General features: G+C 35.3%; 3 protein-coding genes across 3 annotated transcripts; 2 read left to right on the top strand and 1 right to left on the bottom strand.

Annotated features, from left to right (window-relative positions):
* Positions 1 to 874: 874 nt before the first annotated feature.
* On the top strand, positions 875 to 1,544 carry LOC130636206 (tigger transposable element-derived protein 2-like). Its single transcript, XM_057445850.1, has one exon. It carries the CDS (start codon positions 1,100 to 1,102, stop codon positions 1,478 to 1,480), a length of 381 nt encoding a protein of 126 aa, XP_057301833.1. The 5' UTR covers positions 875 to 1,099; the 3' UTR covers positions 1,481 to 1,544.
* Positions 1,545 to 2,502: 958 nt separating this feature from the next.
* LOC130636945 (tigger transposable element-derived protein 4-like) lies at positions 2,503 to 3,345 on the top strand. The gene has a single exon (XM_057446796.1). It carries the CDS (start codon positions 2,503 to 2,505, stop codon positions 3,343 to 3,345), a length of 843 nt encoding a protein of 280 aa, XP_057302779.1.
* Positions 3,346 to 4,087: 742 nt separating this feature from the next.
* On the bottom strand, positions 4,088 to 20,212 carry LOC130636203 (ankyrin repeat and KH domain-containing protein mask-like). Its single transcript, XM_057445846.1, has 24 exons — positions 20,130 to 20,212; positions 13,884 to 14,766; positions 13,142 to 13,248; positions 12,693 to 12,786; positions 12,287 to 12,393; positions 11,645 to 11,738; positions 11,337 to 11,440; positions 10,178 to 10,587; positions 9,960 to 10,100; positions 9,677 to 9,730; positions 9,215 to 9,398; positions 8,251 to 9,021; positions 8,049 to 8,145; positions 7,846 to 7,930; positions 7,123 to 7,542; positions 6,924 to 7,014; positions 6,768 to 6,851; positions 6,652 to 6,686; positions 6,349 to 6,401; positions 6,115 to 6,202; positions 5,066 to 5,899; positions 4,863 to 4,934; positions 4,730 to 4,772; positions 4,088 to 4,637 (listed from the first exon to the last, which is right to left on the bottom strand). Exons 2-24 carry the CDS (start codon positions 14,753 to 14,755, stop codon positions 4,210 to 4,212), a joined length of 5,268 nt encoding a protein of 1,755 aa, XP_057301829.1. The 5' UTR covers positions 14,756 to 14,766; positions 20,130 to 20,212; the 3' UTR covers positions 4,088 to 4,209.
* Between the last annotated feature and the right edge of the window lie 163 nt (positions 20,213 to 20,375).

Raw genomic sequence — 20,375 nt, 5'->3', positions numbered from 1 at the left:
CTGTGGCAAATTTTGTCAAAAATAAAGTAGTTTTGATTTTTGGACCAATTTTGGCCTAAAATGACATTTAGGTAACAAGAAATCAAAATTTTGATGTCACCATCATGTTCAGCATACTTTATTTGTTAACTGTGGCAAATTTTGTCAAAAATAAAGTAGTTATAATTTTTGGACCAATTTTTGCCTAAAATGACTTTTAGGTAACAAGAAATCAAAATTTTGATGTCACCATCATGTTCAGGATACTTTTTTTTGTTAACTGTGCCAAATTTTGTCGAAAACAAACACCAATTTTGGCCTGAAACGTCATTTAGATGACTTCCCAGTACTTAGGTAGCTTGGGTACGAAGTTTAAATCTGTGACGTTGCAATTGACCATTTGGGACAGGGTTAGTTAGTCAGTTATACCAATACTATCCTCCTCTCAGAGAAACGTGAAATCCCAGGGTCGATTTTTTCTCAAAAAATGCTCGGAAAGAAAAAACGACGGTTTTAAAGAATTTCCTACGCCTTCGGGCGCGGAAATTCAATTACAACTTGCTAAAATTAAAATTCACAAGTTTCAGTTTTGTTTTAAAAAGACACGTGATGCAGGGATATCAAAGTTTCACCCTCGTCCCCAAAGTGAAAAAAATATTTTTCGCCGTTTTTTCTATATTAAAACATAAAACAAAATTGAAACTTGTCAATTTTAATTTTATCAAGTTGTAATTACTATTATATCAAAGTTTAACTCGGGGCCGATCGAAAATTATTTTGCTATTACAGTCGACGCTCATTATCTCGAACCTCCGTTATCTCGAACTTTTTCTATCTCGAACTTTTTCTTCGGTCCCTTGAGTTCTGTAAGCAATAGTAGGCAAAAAAACGTTCAATATCTCGAACCTCCGTTATCTCGAACTTTCACTATCTCGAACTTTTTTCTCAGTCCCTTGGACTGATTTACGCTCGTTATCTCGAACTCTTGAAGAGGAATTTTGAAAAAAGAAGACCTTGCACTGCTTGTTTTAAAGTCACAAAATGTTGCAATAAAAAGAAGACATTCCATTGTAAAACAGGTAGATTTTGCAATGTTTTTTTTGTGATTTCCTTTGTCAGAATGCCACCGAAAAGAAAGCTCGTTGTAAAAACTTTGACAGAAAAATGCCAAGCATTAAAAGAATTGGAAAAAGGTATTCCAAATAAAGATATCGCTAAAAAGTACGGGGTGCCTAAAAACACGATATCAACTTGGCTAGCCAATAAGGAAAAACTTTTTTCTGCTCTCGAAAAATCTTCGAGCAAGAAAAGAAAGATCAGAGATGGTAAATTCTCAGAAGTAGATCTTGTCGTGTTCAAATGGTTTGTTTCACAACGAAGCAAAAACATACCAATCGATGGGACAATACTAAAGGAGAAAGCTAAAAGCTATGCACAGGAGCTTGGAGTAGAAGATTTCAAAGCTTCAGACGGTTGGCTTGGTAAATGGAAAAAAAGGTAAGAATATTAAATCTCTTTTTTTCGAATTGGTTTTATTTTGATATTAAAATCTTAAAAAGACTAACATAAACTAAATATGTTTCTTGAGTATTTCGATGCACTTTTCCGTTCCAATAAATGTCAAATTGCATGGCACTTGCATGCCTTCACCATCTCCCAAATTAACTGGTTTTCCAGTCACAGTTACTTTGCACGAGCTTAATTCATCAGCTCTGAGGAAATAAAATATTGTTTTAGCAGATTTTCCAAGTGGTAAATGTCCAACTATCTTGTTTTCTTTCTTGACACACACAGCATATTTGTCAACGGGATTATTAGGCTCTCCTTCGCATTGTAAAGTCTCCCCATTTTTTGGAGTCCACAATGCTTTATAAACGTGGAACCCCTTAACATGTGAAGCCAATTCAAATTCTTTTATCATTACAACATTGATTAAATTTTGATCAATTATCATTTTTGCAAGATACATCTTCTCCTTTTTCTCCTGGTTTGCTTTTCCTTGTTGCCATGCACAAGTAATAATGATAATGTTCACAGGGTGTTCACACAAGAATTTTTAAAAACATTCGAATTGAAATTCGAACATTCGTATTCGAAAAAATGCACGAACAGGTTAACAATAAATCTTTTATACAAGTCGATATTTGTTTTATTTTCTATTTCAGGCACAATGTAACGTTCAAGACGGTCGTTGGTGAAAGCAATTCTGTTCAACCTGATATGATAGCATCTTGGTTTGAAACCACTTTACCAACATTATTAACTAACTACAAACTAGAAGATATTTACAATGCCGACGAATTCGGTCTCTTCTACCAATGCTTGCCAAATAAAACGTATCACTACAAATCCGAAAAATGCTCTGGGGGTAAAAATAGCAAAGTCCGAATTACCGGGCTTGCAGCTGCCAATGCTGTCGGAGATAAACTACCAATGTTTGTGATTGGTAAATCGAAGAAACCAAGGTGCTTCAAAAATGTAACATCCCTACCCTGCAGGTAAAGAGCGCAGAAGAAGAGTTGGATGGACAGCTCTCTTTTTGAAGAGTGGGTGCGAGAAATCAATGCAATGTTTCTAAAAGAAGGTCGAAAGATAGTCTTGATCATCGATAATTGTCCCGCTCACCCTGATGTCGGTGGACTGTCCAACATTAAATTGATTTTCTTACCTCCAAATACAACTTCTGTGTCACAACCGATGGACCAAGGTGTCATAAGATGTCTTAAGTCTCTTTATCGCCAAAAATTGGTCAACATGATGATTCAAAACCTAGAAAAAGGCAAAGATCTTCCAAAAGTTTCAATTCTGCGTGCTCTTCAAATACTTGTTTCGTCGTGGGACAAAGTGAAGAAAGAAACCATCGTAAATTGCTTCAAGAAATCAAAGATTTCCAAGAAAGCTCAACAGAATGCAACTGATGATATTGATGATCCATTTAAACAACTGGAGAAAGATCTCACACAACTGCGTGCCATTGACGATACCATTATTCCTGCTGATCTCTCGGCCCGTGATGTTGTCGATATTGACCAAGATTTGACCACAATCGAAAATCCCGTGACTGATGAAGAAATCCTTGAGTCGGTACGGCCAAGTACAGATGAGAATGACGAGGAGCATGATGAAAATGCCGATGTCATCGAGGTGTTTGATGAGCCAGTGAGCAAGCCAACAAAATCAGAAATAAACACTGCAGTGGAGACTTTACAAAATGCTTGTCTATTCACTGATGATGGAAATGACATGCAACGCCTCCTGCTTCGCTTTGAAGATTTGTTTCTTAAAAGTGAAATGAAAAACAAGAAGCAAACTAGTATTTTGAATTTTTCCGTCAAAAATAATGTATGTAATTGTAATCAACAATAAGTATACATGTACGCAAAATGTTGTTTTCTTTATTATCCATTTCCCTTTCTTGACCAAACAGTTCCTTCAAGTACCCTTAATTCAGGTGAATTTTAATTTTAAAAGCTTGCCCACAGATACTTATGACCGAACTACTGACCCTTGCCCTTTTCTGAAAATTTCAAAAAATTTCGAAAAACTCGTTATCTCGAACTTTTCATGAAATACGCTCGTTATGTCGAACCTCCGCTATCTCGAACGCTCGCTATCTCGAACTTTTCTTTCGGTCCCTTGGGAGTTCGAGATAACGAGCGTCGACTGTATATGGATATTTGATGAGCATGATCTCAGCTCGGTCGGGTTGAAATAACTTTTTACAAATATGGAATAGTTAAGTTTTAACCAATCTAAAATTATTACATAAAATATGGTAGCGCAGTAAACCGGGCAGGATTTTGTAAACAAACGATACTTATCCAAAGAAAAGAAAAGTTTGAAGAAAAGTTAGCTATGCCCGACACATTATTTACGTTAAAAAAATATAGTGTAAACCTTACAAATCTTCTTTTTCGTTTATGCACAATAGAAAGTTATGCATAATAGAAAGATGGCATAATAAACTCGTTTGAAACGCTAACCTAATATTTCTCCAAAAAGGGCAAATAATTAACTCCTAATTTTATTTAATTTTTCCAAGTCGGTCTGTGCAGGCAAACGTATTACTCCAGAGTGGGACCACTAAACGCAAGTAAAGAAAACACGCTTTTTAACATTATGTGTATTAAGAACTCAAAATCACATTCAAATCTAAACTCTCACTCAACTTCAATTTTCCGCTGAAGATATTTTTATATGACTAAACACTAAAACACCGATGCACATGTCTCACGACTGCGGCGGCGGGGGGTAAAAGTAAAACGGATTCTCTTGATACACATACGTGGGAGGAATCATCGTTTGATTATGGTGCTGCAACTGTTCCACCGAGTGATGCGGGAGTGCGAATTCTCCACCGTTCGTGAACACAGCTGGTTGTACCGGGTGATTTTGATGTGTGGAGGGATGAATAAACGGTTGATTGTTTGGTATCAACATGTTGTAGGGCTGTTGTGGGACTCCGGGATATGGTAAGAAATCTGGTGGGTAACCATACTGTGCAGAAAAGACCTGTTGGTGTTTGTTGTTAAATGTTGAGGTCCCTTCAGGTGGCATCGACTGTTGCGCTGGTTGTTGGACATTGTTGGGTAACGTTGCAAAAAAGGTTTGAGCAGAGAGATCTGAATTCGATTGTCCATATGTATTAAATCGTTGATCTATAACACAAAATAAAGAATGTGTCAAATGGATATAAAAAACAGATAAAACAAACAAACAAACAAATAAAAAATACAAAGAAGATACCTACTTTTTATAACGTCACAAGCCTTCAGTATCTTTAATCGGGGGCCCTATAAGAAAGTAAAAACAAAACTTACGCTTACGGGAGAAACATCACGTTTAAGCAAGAAATTTGTTACAAATAATAGCATAGATATCACCTTCGGTATTCCAAACGTTTGTAAATCCTTTTCAGTTAAGGTCAGCAGCGATTCCAAACTGATACCGTGTTCCTAAACACAACAACAGGAATAACTATACAAGAAATACAAAAAAATGCCACAACAAGTCAATTCGTTGGTCTTCTAAAACATGAAAACTAAAACATGCAAAATTTTGAAAGTACAAAATGTGCAACACTAACCTCGAGTTTAGCAGCATATTTATCCAGAGAAAGATGACGAAGGAGATGCAACGCTGTATGAACGTCTTGAAAGCGTTCCGCCGACCAAGGTGTAGTTCCTACGCCAGGTATGGGATCGGTATCCGGATGTTTTAAATGTTTCTCGCTGTAACCATGCGGAGAAGATAAGCCACTGTCGTGCGTATCTGCACCAGCCTCTGATTTATCGTGTCTGTCATTAAGATCGACGACGGATTTTTCGTTCCAACACTGTGTTTCACTGTAAATATTTTTTTTCCACGGACGACTACTGTTTAATTCCTCCATAGATGGATGCGAGCGCATGCTTTGCTGTTTTGGAGAACATACACCCGGATGATTTCCGTTGCTGCGTTGAAGTGCTGGTGAAGATGGTGCACTGTACGCCCCGCGCGATTGCAGCCACGTGGAATTATCCATGGTTGTCTCAAGATATTGTTGCTCCTGGAGACTTATGCGAGATTCGCTTTGGACAGACGGCGGTGTCGGACCAAGTGGGTTGGAACTGCTCATTCCGCTGTCATTGTCGAGTATGTTAGTGAGTTCAACTTTGCTACTACTTACGCTACTCGTTGGACTTGAAGACAATTCCCAAACTTCGTTACCAGTTGACACGGCACTATCTATCTTAGCTTTACTCGACCAACCAACCTCTTCAGCAAATACTTGTTCATCCGAAAATTCGTCTGTACTATGTCCATGTTTTGAGATGAGATTCCATGGTGACACCACAGCTCCCTGTCGATCATTAATGGCTTCCGTTGAAAGCGAGCGATTTCCTGGTCCGGCACCATTAGAGAAAGCATCTAGTTTTGACTAGCATTAAAAAAAATCCTTTGTATTAACGCTATCATAAACAACAAAAAAAAGTGAATTGACTTTAAATGATAGTTGCGTTAAAATTAGAATGATCTGGTGTCCCGCAATCTTACACGCTAACGCATAACATTTCAATTTCACTAACTTTCTCGATTTGTTTACGAACCTACAAATGATAAGCGACTTTTTCATGTGCATGAGAAATGCTTTACCTGTCCAGTCCAGCTAATGCTTCTACTTCTGTCGAACAACAATGCATCACCTCCATCTGCTTCTGCTACTTTCCACGGAAGATTTTCCCTAAAAATACAAGTTAGAACCTACTCTTTGTACCTTCAGAAGACAGATATTACTCATGGGCACTACGGTGTAGTGGATAACGTGTAGTATATAATTTAATATCTTCAGAAGTTTGCTAATTCATCCACTCTGATAAAAACACTTACCGAGATAAACCTTGTTTGGTTTCAACGAAAGCTGATATGCTTTGCAATGGAGTCTAATCAATAAGAAAAAAACATTTCATCAGAAGACGAGCAGAACGGTCCAGGAAGGATAAACACGCTTACGCCTCATTTGAGTAGCGGTTACGGAGGAGTAGCGGAAAAAAACTAATAGTAGACATTGCAATATGTAGTTCTTGTATATCATTAAAGCAAATATTTCTAAAAAACTAATTTTTCATTAATACCTATTCTGGAGGCAGAGAAGAAATGCTGATAAAAATTATTACAAGAGACGCTTTTTACCTGAGTTTTCTCGTCATTCAAGTGCGGGCGATTACCTAAAAACATGTTGCGTGCACATACATTGGATTTTTGAAAATCAACATAAAACATTATGCAGTTGCTAAGTAACAGCATACCTTGCGTTGTAAAATAAGAAAAATCTTTCGTAGCAAAGCCGTCACTTTGTAACGACGTGGCGTGCGACGAGGAAGGTACGTAATCTAAAATGGTGAAACGAATCGTAAGAAGGAGACAAAAACAAACACAGACACAAAGAATAGTCTATATTTTACCTTTGCTCGGCGGAGAAGATTTTTTGTTCACATTCCCTGTGAATTGTGTATCTTGTGAATTGTGTGACGTTGCATTGTTTCCAGTCATGACCTACCAGAGACAAACCTTTATTAATTCGAGGTTCTGCGAAAATTAAATCACTAGTTTTTTATCGTTGTTTCATACACAATTTATTTTTACATGGAAGAAAGTACAAACCTGAGTTTGTGGTTCCTTGCGTTTTTTAAGATCTTGCAATGAAATATCACCCGTCGCTACCTTGCTGTAGGATAGTTGAGGAGTGACGATCACATCTACTCCAATAGGTCTACCGGTCGAAAGCCGCGGTTGCCGTGTTTCAGCACTGACGTTAACAGAACATGACGGTTTTGAAACGCTTTTAACAACAGTTTGAGCAGTCGAGCACATTGACGATACGTTCGGCACCTTATTACCAATTGTCGACGTCGGTTCGACAGAAATGCCTTGATTATTCAAACTAGGCGTATTTAGGGCTTTAGTAACTAAATGTCTCGCTCGTTCAGCACAGGTGGGGGTACCTTTTATTGTAATCACACGATCGGCAGGTATAACGTTCGAAGGCGGTTTATCTATGGTAATCTGAGCACCAGAGTCTTCCTATGAAAGAAACGAATCAAATTAGTGAACCTTTTATCCAGCTGACCCTACCTTGAATAATCAGGGGTGAGATAATTTATTGCAATGTACACAAAAAACTTTTAAAACAGTACAAAAAGATAAAAAAAGAAATTTGCGATCATCGTGCGACTTTTGTAAGCAAACACACGGGAGAACTGGTTGAACATTAGTGTCCATGCATAAAAATAGGGAAGTGATGTTTTCCAACGTTACGTCAGACATAATAAATTCAACTAAGCATTGGGTAGAAAATATATATCAAAGAGAAACTCTCGTGCTTACAGTAATCATATTAATCTTCTTTCCGCCTTTACCGATGACACGCCCACAAAATCCATTTGGAACAACCAATTCAAACAGGATCAACCTAAAGAGACGACAGTCAAGTCTTTTATTCATTTTCAAAGAGTATAGATGGGGATGTGGCTACTCAAAATGTGGCTTTCCTATCAAAATCAAAGGCCGCTGAAATACACCCTATTCACCTGGCTGTTTTTGATGTTTCTCTCCAATCAGATTCTTTGTATTCATCAAACGATCCATTTCTGGAGACGGACGAGTTAGAAGTAGCCGAGTGAGAATCTAAGAAAACGTGAAAACTTTACTAGCATAGAAAAAACATAGAAAATGTGAGTGTGCAGTAATCATGCTGTTCTTTTAACGACACAAAACTAAGGTGTAACGTACCAGATCGGAAATAAACAGCCTTGTCGTAGGTGGTGTTATTGGCCTCCTCGTCCCAGTCCTCCACCGGTTCAACAGGTGTCATGTTTATACGATGAGATCTCGGATCACTTCTCGTTGTCGTGATTTTCGCGAACGTTGCCACAGCAACGCTAGAGATCACTGTAAGTGACGTTGTGTGGTTAACGCGAGAGCCTACAGATGGATTGGGTTTACTCGAATTGCGTGTGTTGTTGTCCTTCGCCCGACTCGGTCCAGATGTTGACGAACTCTGCGTACATGCACCGGATGTTTTATGAGACTTCCTGTTTATTTCCACATTGCAGTTAACCGAGTTCGATTTTGAAGTTTCTAGTACACTATTATCGCAAAGTTTCCGTTTTTTGTTCAGGGCTGGTGGTCCTTGAATTGCGACAGTGGCTGTTGTTTCTGCAACAGTTTGCGTCGGTGTTGTTTTTGTGTTTTGTTCGCTTGAACAATACGCGTCCTTACTTTTGTTTTTGTTTCTGCGTTGTGAAATTTCCGCATTTCTCGCTTTCGACGCGTGTACAGTGCACTTGTCGTCGTCGTCATCCATAGTAGGTTTATTCTTCTCAGATTTCTTTCTACTTTTTTTTCTAAAATTCATTGCATTCTTTAAATCCACTTCTTTTGAAGAAAGATCTGTTTTCGCGGTACTTGATTGTAAACTGTTTGATATGTGTAGCAAATTTAAATTTGACATAAGTTCGTCTTCTACAACCTTTTCACGATTTTCAGTTGGTACAATGTTGTCTAAACAGAAGAATAAGAAAATAACGAAACAAACTAAGCAGCTTGAGGGATTAAAGGATTGAAAATGTGGCAACGGTTACATTGTTAGATGACTAGTATTTTTCTCATTTGACGGGTTTGAGAAAGCAAGAAAACCAACAAAACAAACTTTGTTTGCAAACGATTGAAGTAATGATAAAAAAACAGACATTACCTTTAATCTCCTCGTCATCATTGTCATCTTCATCGTCGTTATCAGGCAGGATTCCGTTTATTTTCGTGCCAACCTCCACTGTCTCAACCTCTCTATTCTTCTTACGTTTGTTCTGCTTGTCTCTTCTTTTCGCAGCTCGCTGCTTTTTCTTCTTTTCCTCGCGATTGCGTTCGTCATCCAACTCCTAATAAAATATTTTTGATAAGAAACAGACTAGACACAAGATTATAAGTTGGCCATTCGGATATTTTCCTGCAACATATTTTGTTTCAGATTGTGTTACAAAGTCCATAAAGGAATTCGTAAAAAATAATCTTTCCTGATTTGTTGTCACAGAAGAGTTAGTAGCCATAAAAATTTAAAGGGGAATACATTATATAATAAAAAAGATTTCTTATCCGATAGCCATCCCTGGTTGTGAGCGAGACTTAATTTTCACATGTACCAGAAGATAATACTGACCTGGACTAAATTCTGTGCATTACGCAGCGCCAGCAATTCTCGTTTCTTTTTCATCTAAAATAGGAAAAGAAAACGATCGAACCCGATTAGTTTTTTCTAAGATATGAATGGCTGCTGGTTGCAAGATAATGCTGTATTTTACATTTCTGCATCACTTGTATAATGTCTAAAAGCGAATATTGCTCTATAATAGCCAATCAAATTGTATTGGGGAAAGAGGGATAAGACTTCTGGGAGTTTATATATATTTGGGCTCATATGCCAGGAATAAAAAAAGACTCACTTCTTGAATAATAGCCAAACATTTGCTTCTTCTTTGCACTATTAATTCTTTATCTTTTTCGTCGACGGATGACATGAGAATCTTATGACACAGTTCTTGCGATGGTAAATGGTGCACAAGATTAATAAGCCAGTCCACAATCTTGAGAAACAAAAATCAGAACTAACAATCTTTACACATACGTTTTAGAATAGCAAATTAGAACAACATCTACTCACACTGACATGCCCGTTTTTGTATGCCGCCATTATGGGGGTGTTTCCACGACAATCAGACGTTTCGATGTTAGCTCCTTGTTCTGCCAACATTTTTGCGATTTCTATGTGTCCTTCCTTGCATGCTAGAAACTCCGGAGTGCATCCTTTCTTTGTACGACAGTCGTGTCTTGCACCCTTTTCAAGCAGTAACTGCACGAGTTCTTTGTGTCCCTTCTCTGCACATAACGTCATTGGATTTTCTCGGCTGTTGGGGAAAGGATTATTTACACCAGCACCATGCTCTAACAATAACTCAACAATGGATACATGATTTTCACGACACGCCTGAAACAGCGGTGTTATTCCTGTTTTAGTGCGACAATCCCTGTATGCTGATCTTTGAAGTAGCAATTCGGCTACAGAACGATGTCCTAACAAAAAACGAAGTCTTTCATCACATGACTCACAAATCAAAGAGCGAACTTTAAACGTCACCGGACCTCGGTTAGAACGGAATTAAATCCTGCGATGTTTAAAGATTTCATACTGTCAAATATCAACGCTTTGGGGAGAATATTTTGACTTAATTTGACGTTAGGGCTTAGTATTTTTGACAAAATGACAAATATTGAAACATTCAAATAAATTCTTGTGTTTAAAATATATCACACAAGATCAAGGACCTTTTCAGAGAAGCAAATTTGTGAGAAGGATGACAACTGGACGGTTTTTAGGTCAGTTTATTAAGCACCTGCCTTGCTGGCAACTAACTCGCGATATTAGGAAGCCGATGAAATCCAAACTTCAACTGACCAGTACCAAAGCGACTTCTTTTGCATCAGCACTCGTATCGAATTAGCAAGTTTAAACATATCTAATAAACGATCTCGTGCAACATACTCTTTTAGAAAATAATATACACAAAAAATAAAATGACTGAGTGTTTATTAGATAGAGTGTATTATCATACCTAAAATGTAAATAGCTATTTACCGCATTCTAAGAATACCAAAAAGACATTGAGTATATTAAGAAAAACCTACTATGTAACAGAACAAGTTTTGCTCTTCAACTTTAACATACAATTAAAAAGATGGGTAGATTGTCAAAAATTTGCAATCATAAGACCAACAACAAAAAATAGAAAAGGAAATAAAAATAACAAAATTAGGTGACTGACCTTTCCAACAGGCCATGAAGAGAGGACTCTGACCATAATTGTCAGGTAGTTCTACATCTGCATTGTGATTCAGTAATATATCTGCAACATCTCGATGTCCTTCCCTAAAATTAGTCAAAAACAGCGTAATCATTTAACATGGTTATCATGGAACATTGTGTAAAGATAATCAATGATTTTTTATTATTCAGGTCCTGTCTGATGGTAAACTAATTTAAAATTTATTTTATAATTTTCAATACTTTCACATTTAGTGATACTTATTCAAAAAACACAGGGCAGACATTTAAATACAAGGAGAAACAAACCGCGTAGCTTCCATCAGTGGAGTACAGCCAGTTTTAGTTTGATGGTCGATGTTAGATTTACTTTCCAGTAACAACAGAACAACTTCTTTGTGACCTAGGGGTGTAACAAGAATGTCAGAAACTCGCAAAAACCCAGAAGAAAATTTAAACAAAATAATGTTGATGGCTGCAATAATTAGCAAAATAAGTTTTTAATTTGAATAAAGGTTTAAGATATTTTCATACTAACGGTATTCTATGCTAGATTCTATAGATAAAAATAAGCCATTTTCCAAAATATCTACTTCAAACAACATCCAGAATATTGGCACGGAAATAGCAGAATTAGTTAAACATAAATAGTTTATTGGAAGACAAAAATGTATAATAAAAAATAAAAACATTAAAAGCTTTCAAAAACATGGACTATTTAGCCACAAAATTTTAATTTTTCTTACTCATTTTTAGAGTTGTGACAATGGGCGGGCCAGCTTTAAATGTTTATACTTTTATGGGTTTTTATTCGAAAATAACAAAACTGGAAACTCTAATTTAATCTACCCTATCAGATGTCATTTACTACAGTTTTTTTTTGGAACAACAAAAGGATAAAAATGTATATACAGTAAAGACAAATTTAGCTTAGAGCAGGATGCAAATTACCTTTCCAACATGCTAACGTCAATGGAGTATCGTCATTGCTTCCCGATGGTACATTGACTTGAGCATTACGTTCCAGAAGAAGAGCAGTTGTTTCATAGTGTCCCTCCCTAAATTACACAATGTACATGAAAGGTGTTTGAGCAGTATGTAGATCTATGTGATAACTAAATATTTTGCCTCATATAGGATAAAAATTAGATTTTCTGTTAAGACTTAAAATCTTTCTGAGGGAAAAAAATAATGTTAAAATTGACAAAACCTACTAACTACACAGTAGTTGTGTGATGTGATAATTAATATGGACTAAAAAAATTGGCTTTGTTTTTTTTGCTTGGGTTTCAGAAAAAAAACAATGCTCTTGGTCAAAGAGTTATGTAGTTTATCATTTGACACAAGCAAAACTTACCTTGCAGCCAGCATCAAGGGTGTACACCCAGCTTTGTTGCGATGTTCAATATCTGATCCATATTCTAAAAGTAACTTAACCACTTCCCAGTGTCCTAAAAAAAACCATATACTAATATACAGAGGGTATCTACCAATTTGTTTTTAACACTTTTAAGGTTTTAAAGATGTTTTCTCAATTGTTTGTCTGTTTTTTAAGTTTTTATTGCAGTAACTTTTTCAATACTTCAAGAACTTAGTCCCATATGCACATCAAAGGAAATCGCAGGTACAACTAAGGTGAGGAAGTGTTTAGAAAATATTCATATTTCTAGATCTTTAAGGTCACCTAGATCTTTAAGGTCACCTAGTTCTTTTTAGATTTTTTATGATTTCAAAGTTTTCAAGTTCCAGCTAAAAAGCATACATTAAAACTTGACACTTGAAACAGCTAACAACAACAAAATGTACCTTTCCAACACGCTAGAGTCAAAGGAATGTTATTTTCACTGCCTGATGGAACATTAACTTGTGCTTCATTTTTTAAAAGAAGTGCAGCAACATGAATATGACCTTCTCTGAAAAAAATCATGATGGAACTTTAGTTAAACATCATCATATCGTAAGGTAAAATAAAAACATCCAATGTTTTAATGTTTCTAGTTTGGGGTGTTTTTAGCAACATAAATTTCCTGTTTGCAGCCATTTCCACTAAACTTTTCTGCAGTTTATATTAATGGCAAATTATTTGAGCTACGGAAAAGCATTTCTCTACCCTGTTACACTGCACAGGGACTGCTGTTTTGGCATAGTAACTTGTAGTTTTGAACATAGAAAGTTGTATGCTAATAAAAAATTATGAATTGGATAATTCAATGCAAATCATTTAAAAAAAAAACAGCAGTGAAATACTTAGGGGCTGTTCATATTGAAAATATTTACTCATTTAGTGAGAATATGTTTAGCATATCATTTTCATTTTCTGTTCATAGAGAAAACTTTCCCTAGGTAAAAATGTTATGTGGTAAGAATATATTGCTTATTTTTCATGAAAATCAAATGTAATTCTGCGTGAGGGTAAAGAAAAACCAATCGCACAGTGAGTGCACTGGAAAGATCTTTTTATTTTAGCTTAACATTAGCTTTGTGGACATCTCATCCCCAAAAATACAACAACAATGGAAGAACAAAACAAACTCCAGTAATAAATTACCTTGCAGCTAACATCAATGGTGTGCATCCATCCTTTGTGCGATGTTCAATATTAGAATTAAACTCAAGCAATAAACCAACGACATCGTGATGACCTTTCCAACAAGCACTTGTTAATGGAATATCATTATTACTACCACTTGGTACATTTACTTGTGCATTACATTCTAAAAGTTTACGAGCTACTTTTGTATGACCACCTAATGCAGCAAACATGAGCGGTGAAAACCCTTCCTTAGTCCTGTGCTCAATATTTGCCTTCCTTGACAAAAGTAATTCCACAACATCAAAATGTCCTTTCCAGCAAGCAAATGTGAGTGGACTATCTTTATTGCTGTCTGATTCAACATTAATTTCGGAACTAGCATCAAGAAGCTTTTCAGTTACATCCCTATGCCCTGCAAGGCATGCAAACATCAAAGCTGTACAGCCATCCTTAGTCCGATGTTCAACATCAGCTTTCTTGCAAAGAAGTGCATCAACAATATTTGTATTGCCCAATGTGCAAGCCCATGTCAATGCACTATCCAGAGTAGTTTCTGTTGGTGCATCGATTTTTGAGCCATGTTCTAATAAGTAGTTTGCAACAGCAACGTGACCTTGACTGCATGCTTCAAGCAATGGTGTATTTCCTGCTTTGTTTCTATGATTCACATGTGCTCCATTTTGCAGCAGTAACTGAACAATGTCAAGTTTACCCTGTCTACATGCCAAACTCAGCATTTCATTGAGACTGACATCAGGCTCAGATGGCAAGATGTTATCAGACTCACTTGTTGGACTTTCTGAATCACTACTATTTGGACTTGAATCAGGTGTATTTGTGGGTTCAGCATGTTCCTCATTCATTATTTGTGAGATTGACATCAGCATTCATCAAATTTCTGAAATGGATTATTATTAGAATTAAATTAAATAAAATTCATTAAATATCTGTATAAATTGCCACAATGATTAAATCAACAAAAAGAATAAGAAAATAAATTATTCTCAAAATTTTGATACAACTTAACCAAAAGTGCAAGTATACACTGGGAAACAAAAGCTGGTAACCTGCCCTAATACCCTGTCAGTGAAACCATTGGCTATCATTAGATGGTTACATGTGCTTAAACATTGAATTTTTCGAATGAGATATCTGACAAGAAATTATAGAAACAGGTGGTCTAAGTGAATTGCGTGCACAGTGACGAGTGTGCATGCAATGTGCAGGTGCCAATGCAATAGTGCACACATAATAACACCCCCCCTCTATAATAATATATATTTTTATTTTTTATAACGTTCATTAAAAAAGGAAATAAATCCTTCATTCATTCATCTATGAAACCAATTAAAAACTAGTTCAGCACAACAATTCTGACATGCCATTATTAAATGTCAAATATATGGTGCCAATATTAAGAGCGTGCCTGGAGAACATTTCTTTTTCTTTGGTTATTTTGTGATTAAAAGTTACGTAATAAACCAAAGTTAAAGTTGCATAGGAATGTTAACAAAAAGTAGTAGAGGTTAAAGATCCGCTGTAGAATACAATAATATTTCACTGTCATAAATATAGTTTTGGATGTGAGTTTGAGTCACTTGAAAAATATAAGTATTACGTGTATTCGATTTTATTATGAATTTTCTTGTGTTATTTTTTGTATTAAAACATCTTGAAAGACAACAGGTGCTTCATTCATTTTTCTAGTTTCGAAAAACAACAGTTCAAATGATCATGTGCAATGAAGTGTACTGGAAGTGATTTTGTGAAAGCAAACCAAAAGAAAAACAGTCTCAAAGTTTCATTTCACAAGTCAAATTCTTGGAAATTATTTTTCTATGAGAAATTTTTTCTACTATAATTTAGCTTGTCTTCTTTATTGCTCAAATCTCGCGATAAATTTAAATCACTCTGAGAAAACGAAAAAGTGACTGAATTTTAATCTATTGTTCTCAGAAATCCTGTTGAGCTATGTATCAACAAAATCTGTACGAACTAAGTTGGCTTTTGTTCGATAATCGTGCTGACCGGTAATGTAATTATCGATTTTGGGAATAAAATTTGGACACAAAAAATGAATTTTTTAAGCCATGTTGTTTTCGTGATATGTAAGAATGTTTAAATTAAAAAAAAAACATATATATATATATATATATTATTTGTTAGTTCTCTTTAAAAAAACAGCGATATTTATGGTGCAATCACATGTGTATTGCAGGCACAAAATTATTGAGGTGTGTGATTCATCGCAAGCCTACCTAAAATCTTACAAAAATGACTTGTTTTGTTGACAAGACATTGCTTTTTTCTATTTGAATTTCTTTTTTGCAGTAGTGCATAAATTACATAAATAGGATTATTTTACAATCTATAATAGCTGTTAGCATAAAGAACTGTTTTTTCATTTATGTATTTTAAATGTAGCTGAAGCTGTTAACTCTTGTTTAGGAACACTGTAACAATGGTTTGATATAAACGTTTTAAATCTAAAAATTATTTCAGCTATCAATTACAAGGAAGTTAGGACTGAAAGTTCAGTTTAAAAGTTTAAACATTGTCTATCATGAGCGTAGCTATGCAGCACAAGAACAGAACTATTAAAAACTCATAACAGATAAACAGAAAATACTTTCATCAAGTTTCAACTGGATTAGTTAAACGTTTAAATGGGTCAGTTAAAAGTTCTTGTGAAAAAAACACTATTTTGTTTAATGCCGGCTTTATTGCCAGTGGTTAAATTAACTATTTTTTCTATTTATAGAAAAAATATTTATTAATTTTATTGTTACAGATAAAAATTAAGTATTATCTTGTTTTTTTTATTTTGTTTGAAAATAGTGGATAGCCAAAGCATAAAATATCACATTTGATGAAGAAAATTGAGCTTTAGATACACTTAAATGTCTGCACACATCTTAAAATTTATTTCGATTTTAGTAGAAAAGAGGAAATAATAAATTTGACACTAACTTATATTATTAGCAAAAGGCTGTTTTTCACATGGAATTTCATACTTCTATTAACATTTGTCTCCTAAGTAACTGCCATTTTAACTTCTTAGTGATCACTGTGACTGCCAGAGAAATATTGTTAAAAAATGTGACTAAGCATGATTAAGCTGATGAAACACCAGGTGCTCCTGAATTTGTCATTCAGAGAAAGACCTTGATTTAATATAAATTCAAGCACTTTGAAGGTTTTTTTCCTTAATTATTTCAAATTTTTCTGAAAATGTTTGACAACCAGATTTGCTGAATAGCCAAGCATTAATATTTTCCATAGCAAATGAGACTTTTGCATGGAATAATAAACACTGAAACATTGAAAAAAATGTCTCCAAATTGGAGTTCAGGTCTCTACCTCCACCAACTTATGTATAAAATTTCTCCCGATCAAAAATATCATGTAGAAAAGATACAGCCAAAGACTAGATTCTGTTTTCATTTGTTGTATCTCTCTTAGAAAAACTAATCTGGATTTCCTGAATTTTGCTCTCTATATTTAAATTATAGCTTTCTACGTGCATGGTTGGAAAATACTACAACAGCAAAATAAGGCAAATGCAAGATAAATATTTTTTTCAATATTTATGCTGTAATTTAGGTATATTTTAGTATGGTATAACCCTGTTTGCAGGATATGAACACTTAATGGATACTCAAGCATTTTTTTGATCTGTGAGAGAAATATATAAGACCACTTGACTTCTTAATGGAATGATGGATCCGTAGAGATAGAATTTTACTGATTGTTTCAGACTAATATTATTATCTTGATTAAGATGACAACCTTTTGTATTATTTACTAAGTGTTGGTTTAGTTAAAAAGATGATGTACAAACATTTTTGTTCAGTTACATTCAAGGCTCCTGGACCGTCCGCTTTTTATAAAAATAAAGATCAAATGTGTTCTTTGTGCACCATATCATAGCTGTCTAATTTGGTAAAAATGTCTAAAAAATTCAGCCAGGTTTGAGAATATCAGCAATTAAAACAGCCTACAAAATGGTGCATAGGCTGTGCAAAGACTGTGCAAACACCCTGAGATTGATGGGGAATGTTTTAGACACTCTGCAATTGTTATGTTGTGATTGTAAGATTTCCTTGACCAATTGCATGCGTGGCAAAACAAGAGCAATTATAAAACCTGCTGATATAGACAAGTTTCCAATACGTATCATACAAGCACAGGACATTAGATTGATAGATATTTTATTTATCAATAGCAGTTATATACAAATAAAATAAAAATAAAATAAATATAAAGAAAAAGAATATAAATATAATAATTAGTCAGGGTAACAAAATTAAAATATATAATGCTATTGAAGGGAGACCATACCTAATAGCATAAAGCTAAGGCAAAGGGTATGGCCACCCTTGGACAATTACAGTAAACGATACGAGACACACAAAACAACACACACATAATAGTGGGTCAAATGATAAACAACCATGCGGGAAACAAATGGTCAAGTCTGACACTTCAGGAAGGATTAGTAAGAGGAAACAAAGTACTTTTTCAGATCACTTTTAAGATTAAAATAATCAAGGGAAACAAATTTTCTAGTCATTAAAGACTGCAATTTATTCCAGGAATTATCTAATTGAGTTTTTACCAAAAGAAATAGTATTAAAGGTAGGGAGATTGATCAAACCAATCTTCTCTGCCCGAGTGCCTTGAGCATGGGTGAAGTCAACCGCAACTGTTATAGGGTAGAAGCAGGCAATTTTTCATGTTCTCAACAAACAGGGTTTGATTCTCTTTAGCAGGGATTCAATATGGGTAAGCGAATGTTACAATAGATAGTTACCCCAAGCCAGGCCATTTCGTAAGATTTTAGGCAGGCATGCGGTAGATCACACACTTCTAAAATTCTGCGCGTGCGATGCGCGTGCGTTAAAAAAAAAATTTTTTTTGCAAAAACATTTTCTTTACCCATGTACACCGCACAGGGGCTGCTGTTTTGGCGTATGGAACATACAAAGTGCAAGTTCCAACATTGTGCAGCAGGGAATTTCAACCCAAATACGAAGAAGTCGTAAGCAGACTCGTTAATTAAACTTTGTTATTACTTGTGGGGCAAACAGATATTTAAATTAAATTAAATTATGGAAAGTCGAACGGCTGCTAATAATAATATTTAATAAACCTTATGTTCGATGAATCATAAAAATTATTATCTAAAAGAATATTTCGTTATTAAAGAAGTTTTTTTTCTTATTAATTATATTATCTTTTAGGTATTTCAACTTAAATAATGCTGAATTTTTTTTAAATTCTACAAAAGGCGACCTTACAAAGATTAAAATATTGTTGCATTTTTTTATAAAATCATTAAAATGAAACTTGCAAAGCCTTAATACAGCCTGGTAGCTGGTAAATGGTAGCAATTAAATTCACATTATCAACATTTGGTAAAGACTGCTCACGTGCGATCTATTGTGAGTTCAGTAAAAGAATGATCGTTTATTTTTAAGGTTTATTTAATAAATTTTCTTTGTTATAAATACAATAATTTTTAATTACAGCAACGTTTTGCGCGTGCGATGAATCGCAGGCCTAAACAAATCTGCACGTGTGTGGGGGCGTGCGCGTGCGATGGCACGCCTCTCACGAAATGGCCTGCCAAGCCATGTGAGGGAAATACACTCATTTATAGTGCCGTGTTTTTCCTACGCACGCTGAAATGGAGGTAACTTTTCCGCTTAGTTTGTTTACATTTTACCTCCATTTCTGTGCGCGCATCGGGCATTATGTAATCACTTAGATGTGTGTGTGCACGTAAATACCGGGACTGTGATTCCATGTATTAGGGAGATGGCACCATGTGTGGGCCATTGGATGTTGCAGGCCAGAGAGTTTTCTGGTAGAGAGTTGACCCTAGAGTATTTAGAGACTCTTCCTGGAATAATAGACAGGGTATATTCCTCAATATTTGTGAGGCTAGCCGCCAATGTAAAATATGCACATCTATCTATCTAGGGAATGTCAGACATTCTAATTATTAACTGACACTAGATACATAATACACTATAATACTGGAAAACGAAAGGGGTTCACAATAATTAATTTTGACTTTAAGTTAATGGACAAGGAGGAGGAGGAGAGGTGTACTACTTTTTCACCATTTTAGAATTGGTTATAAGTACATCTGAAGTTTTGAATTGATACCATTAAAATTCTATAAATTGTTTTAAGTTGAAATATTCTGTGTCATTATATACAGGAGCCTATTTGTAGCTACCATAAATAAACAACCTCATCCATTGATATTTCAGGCATCACCGCTTTGGAACTAATCCGTCCACCATTTTGTTTTTTTTAGCCTCATGTCGTTGATAATACGCATGCGCTAAATACATTTGTTTTGGTGCAGCTGGCGGCACGTTCACCAACAGCTCCCCTTCCTTACGTCGACAGAAAGAAGGAAGGAGGGATAATAAAATTCTGGTTCACTTTCTTCACTTGTATTTTAGGCGGCTCTAACCCCTACAATAAGAAGTG

The sequence above is a fragment of the Hydractinia symbiolongicarpus genome, chromosome 3, assembly GCF_029227915.1.
Source record: "Hydractinia symbiolongicarpus strain clone_291-10 chromosome 3, HSymV2.1, whole genome shotgun sequence".
NCBI classification, from domain to species: Eukaryota; Metazoa; Cnidaria; class Hydrozoa; order Anthoathecata; family Hydractiniidae; genus Hydractinia; species Hydractinia symbiolongicarpus.
Note: the sequence above shows the minus strand (reverse complement) of the source record. Positions and strands in the feature narration are given on the sequence as shown.

What these genes read in the sequence shown, in the direction of transcription:
- LOC130636206 (XM_057445850.1), top strand. Translation starts at nt 1,100, where the DNA reads ATGCCACCGAAAAGAAAGCTCGTTGTAAAAACTTTGACAGAAAAATGC.
- LOC130636945 (XM_057446796.1), top strand. Translation starts at nt 2,503, where the DNA reads ATGGACAGCTCTCTTTTTGAAGAGTGGGTGCGAGAAATCAATGCAATG.
- LOC130636203 (XM_057445846.1), bottom strand. Translation starts at nt 14,755, where the DNA reads ATGCTGATGTCAATCTCACAAATAATGAATGAGGAACATGCTGAACCC. An exon ending in GACTCTAGCGTGTTGGAAAG is followed by an intron (nt 12,787 to 13,141) that starts GTACATTTTGTT and finishes GGTTTTTTTTAG; the next exon opens with GACACTGGGAAGTGGTTAAG. An exon ending in TGAATGACGAGAAAACTCAG is followed by an intron (nt 6,402 to 6,651) that starts GTAAAAAGCGTC and finishes CTTATTGATTAG; the next exon opens with ACTCCATTGCAAAGCATATC.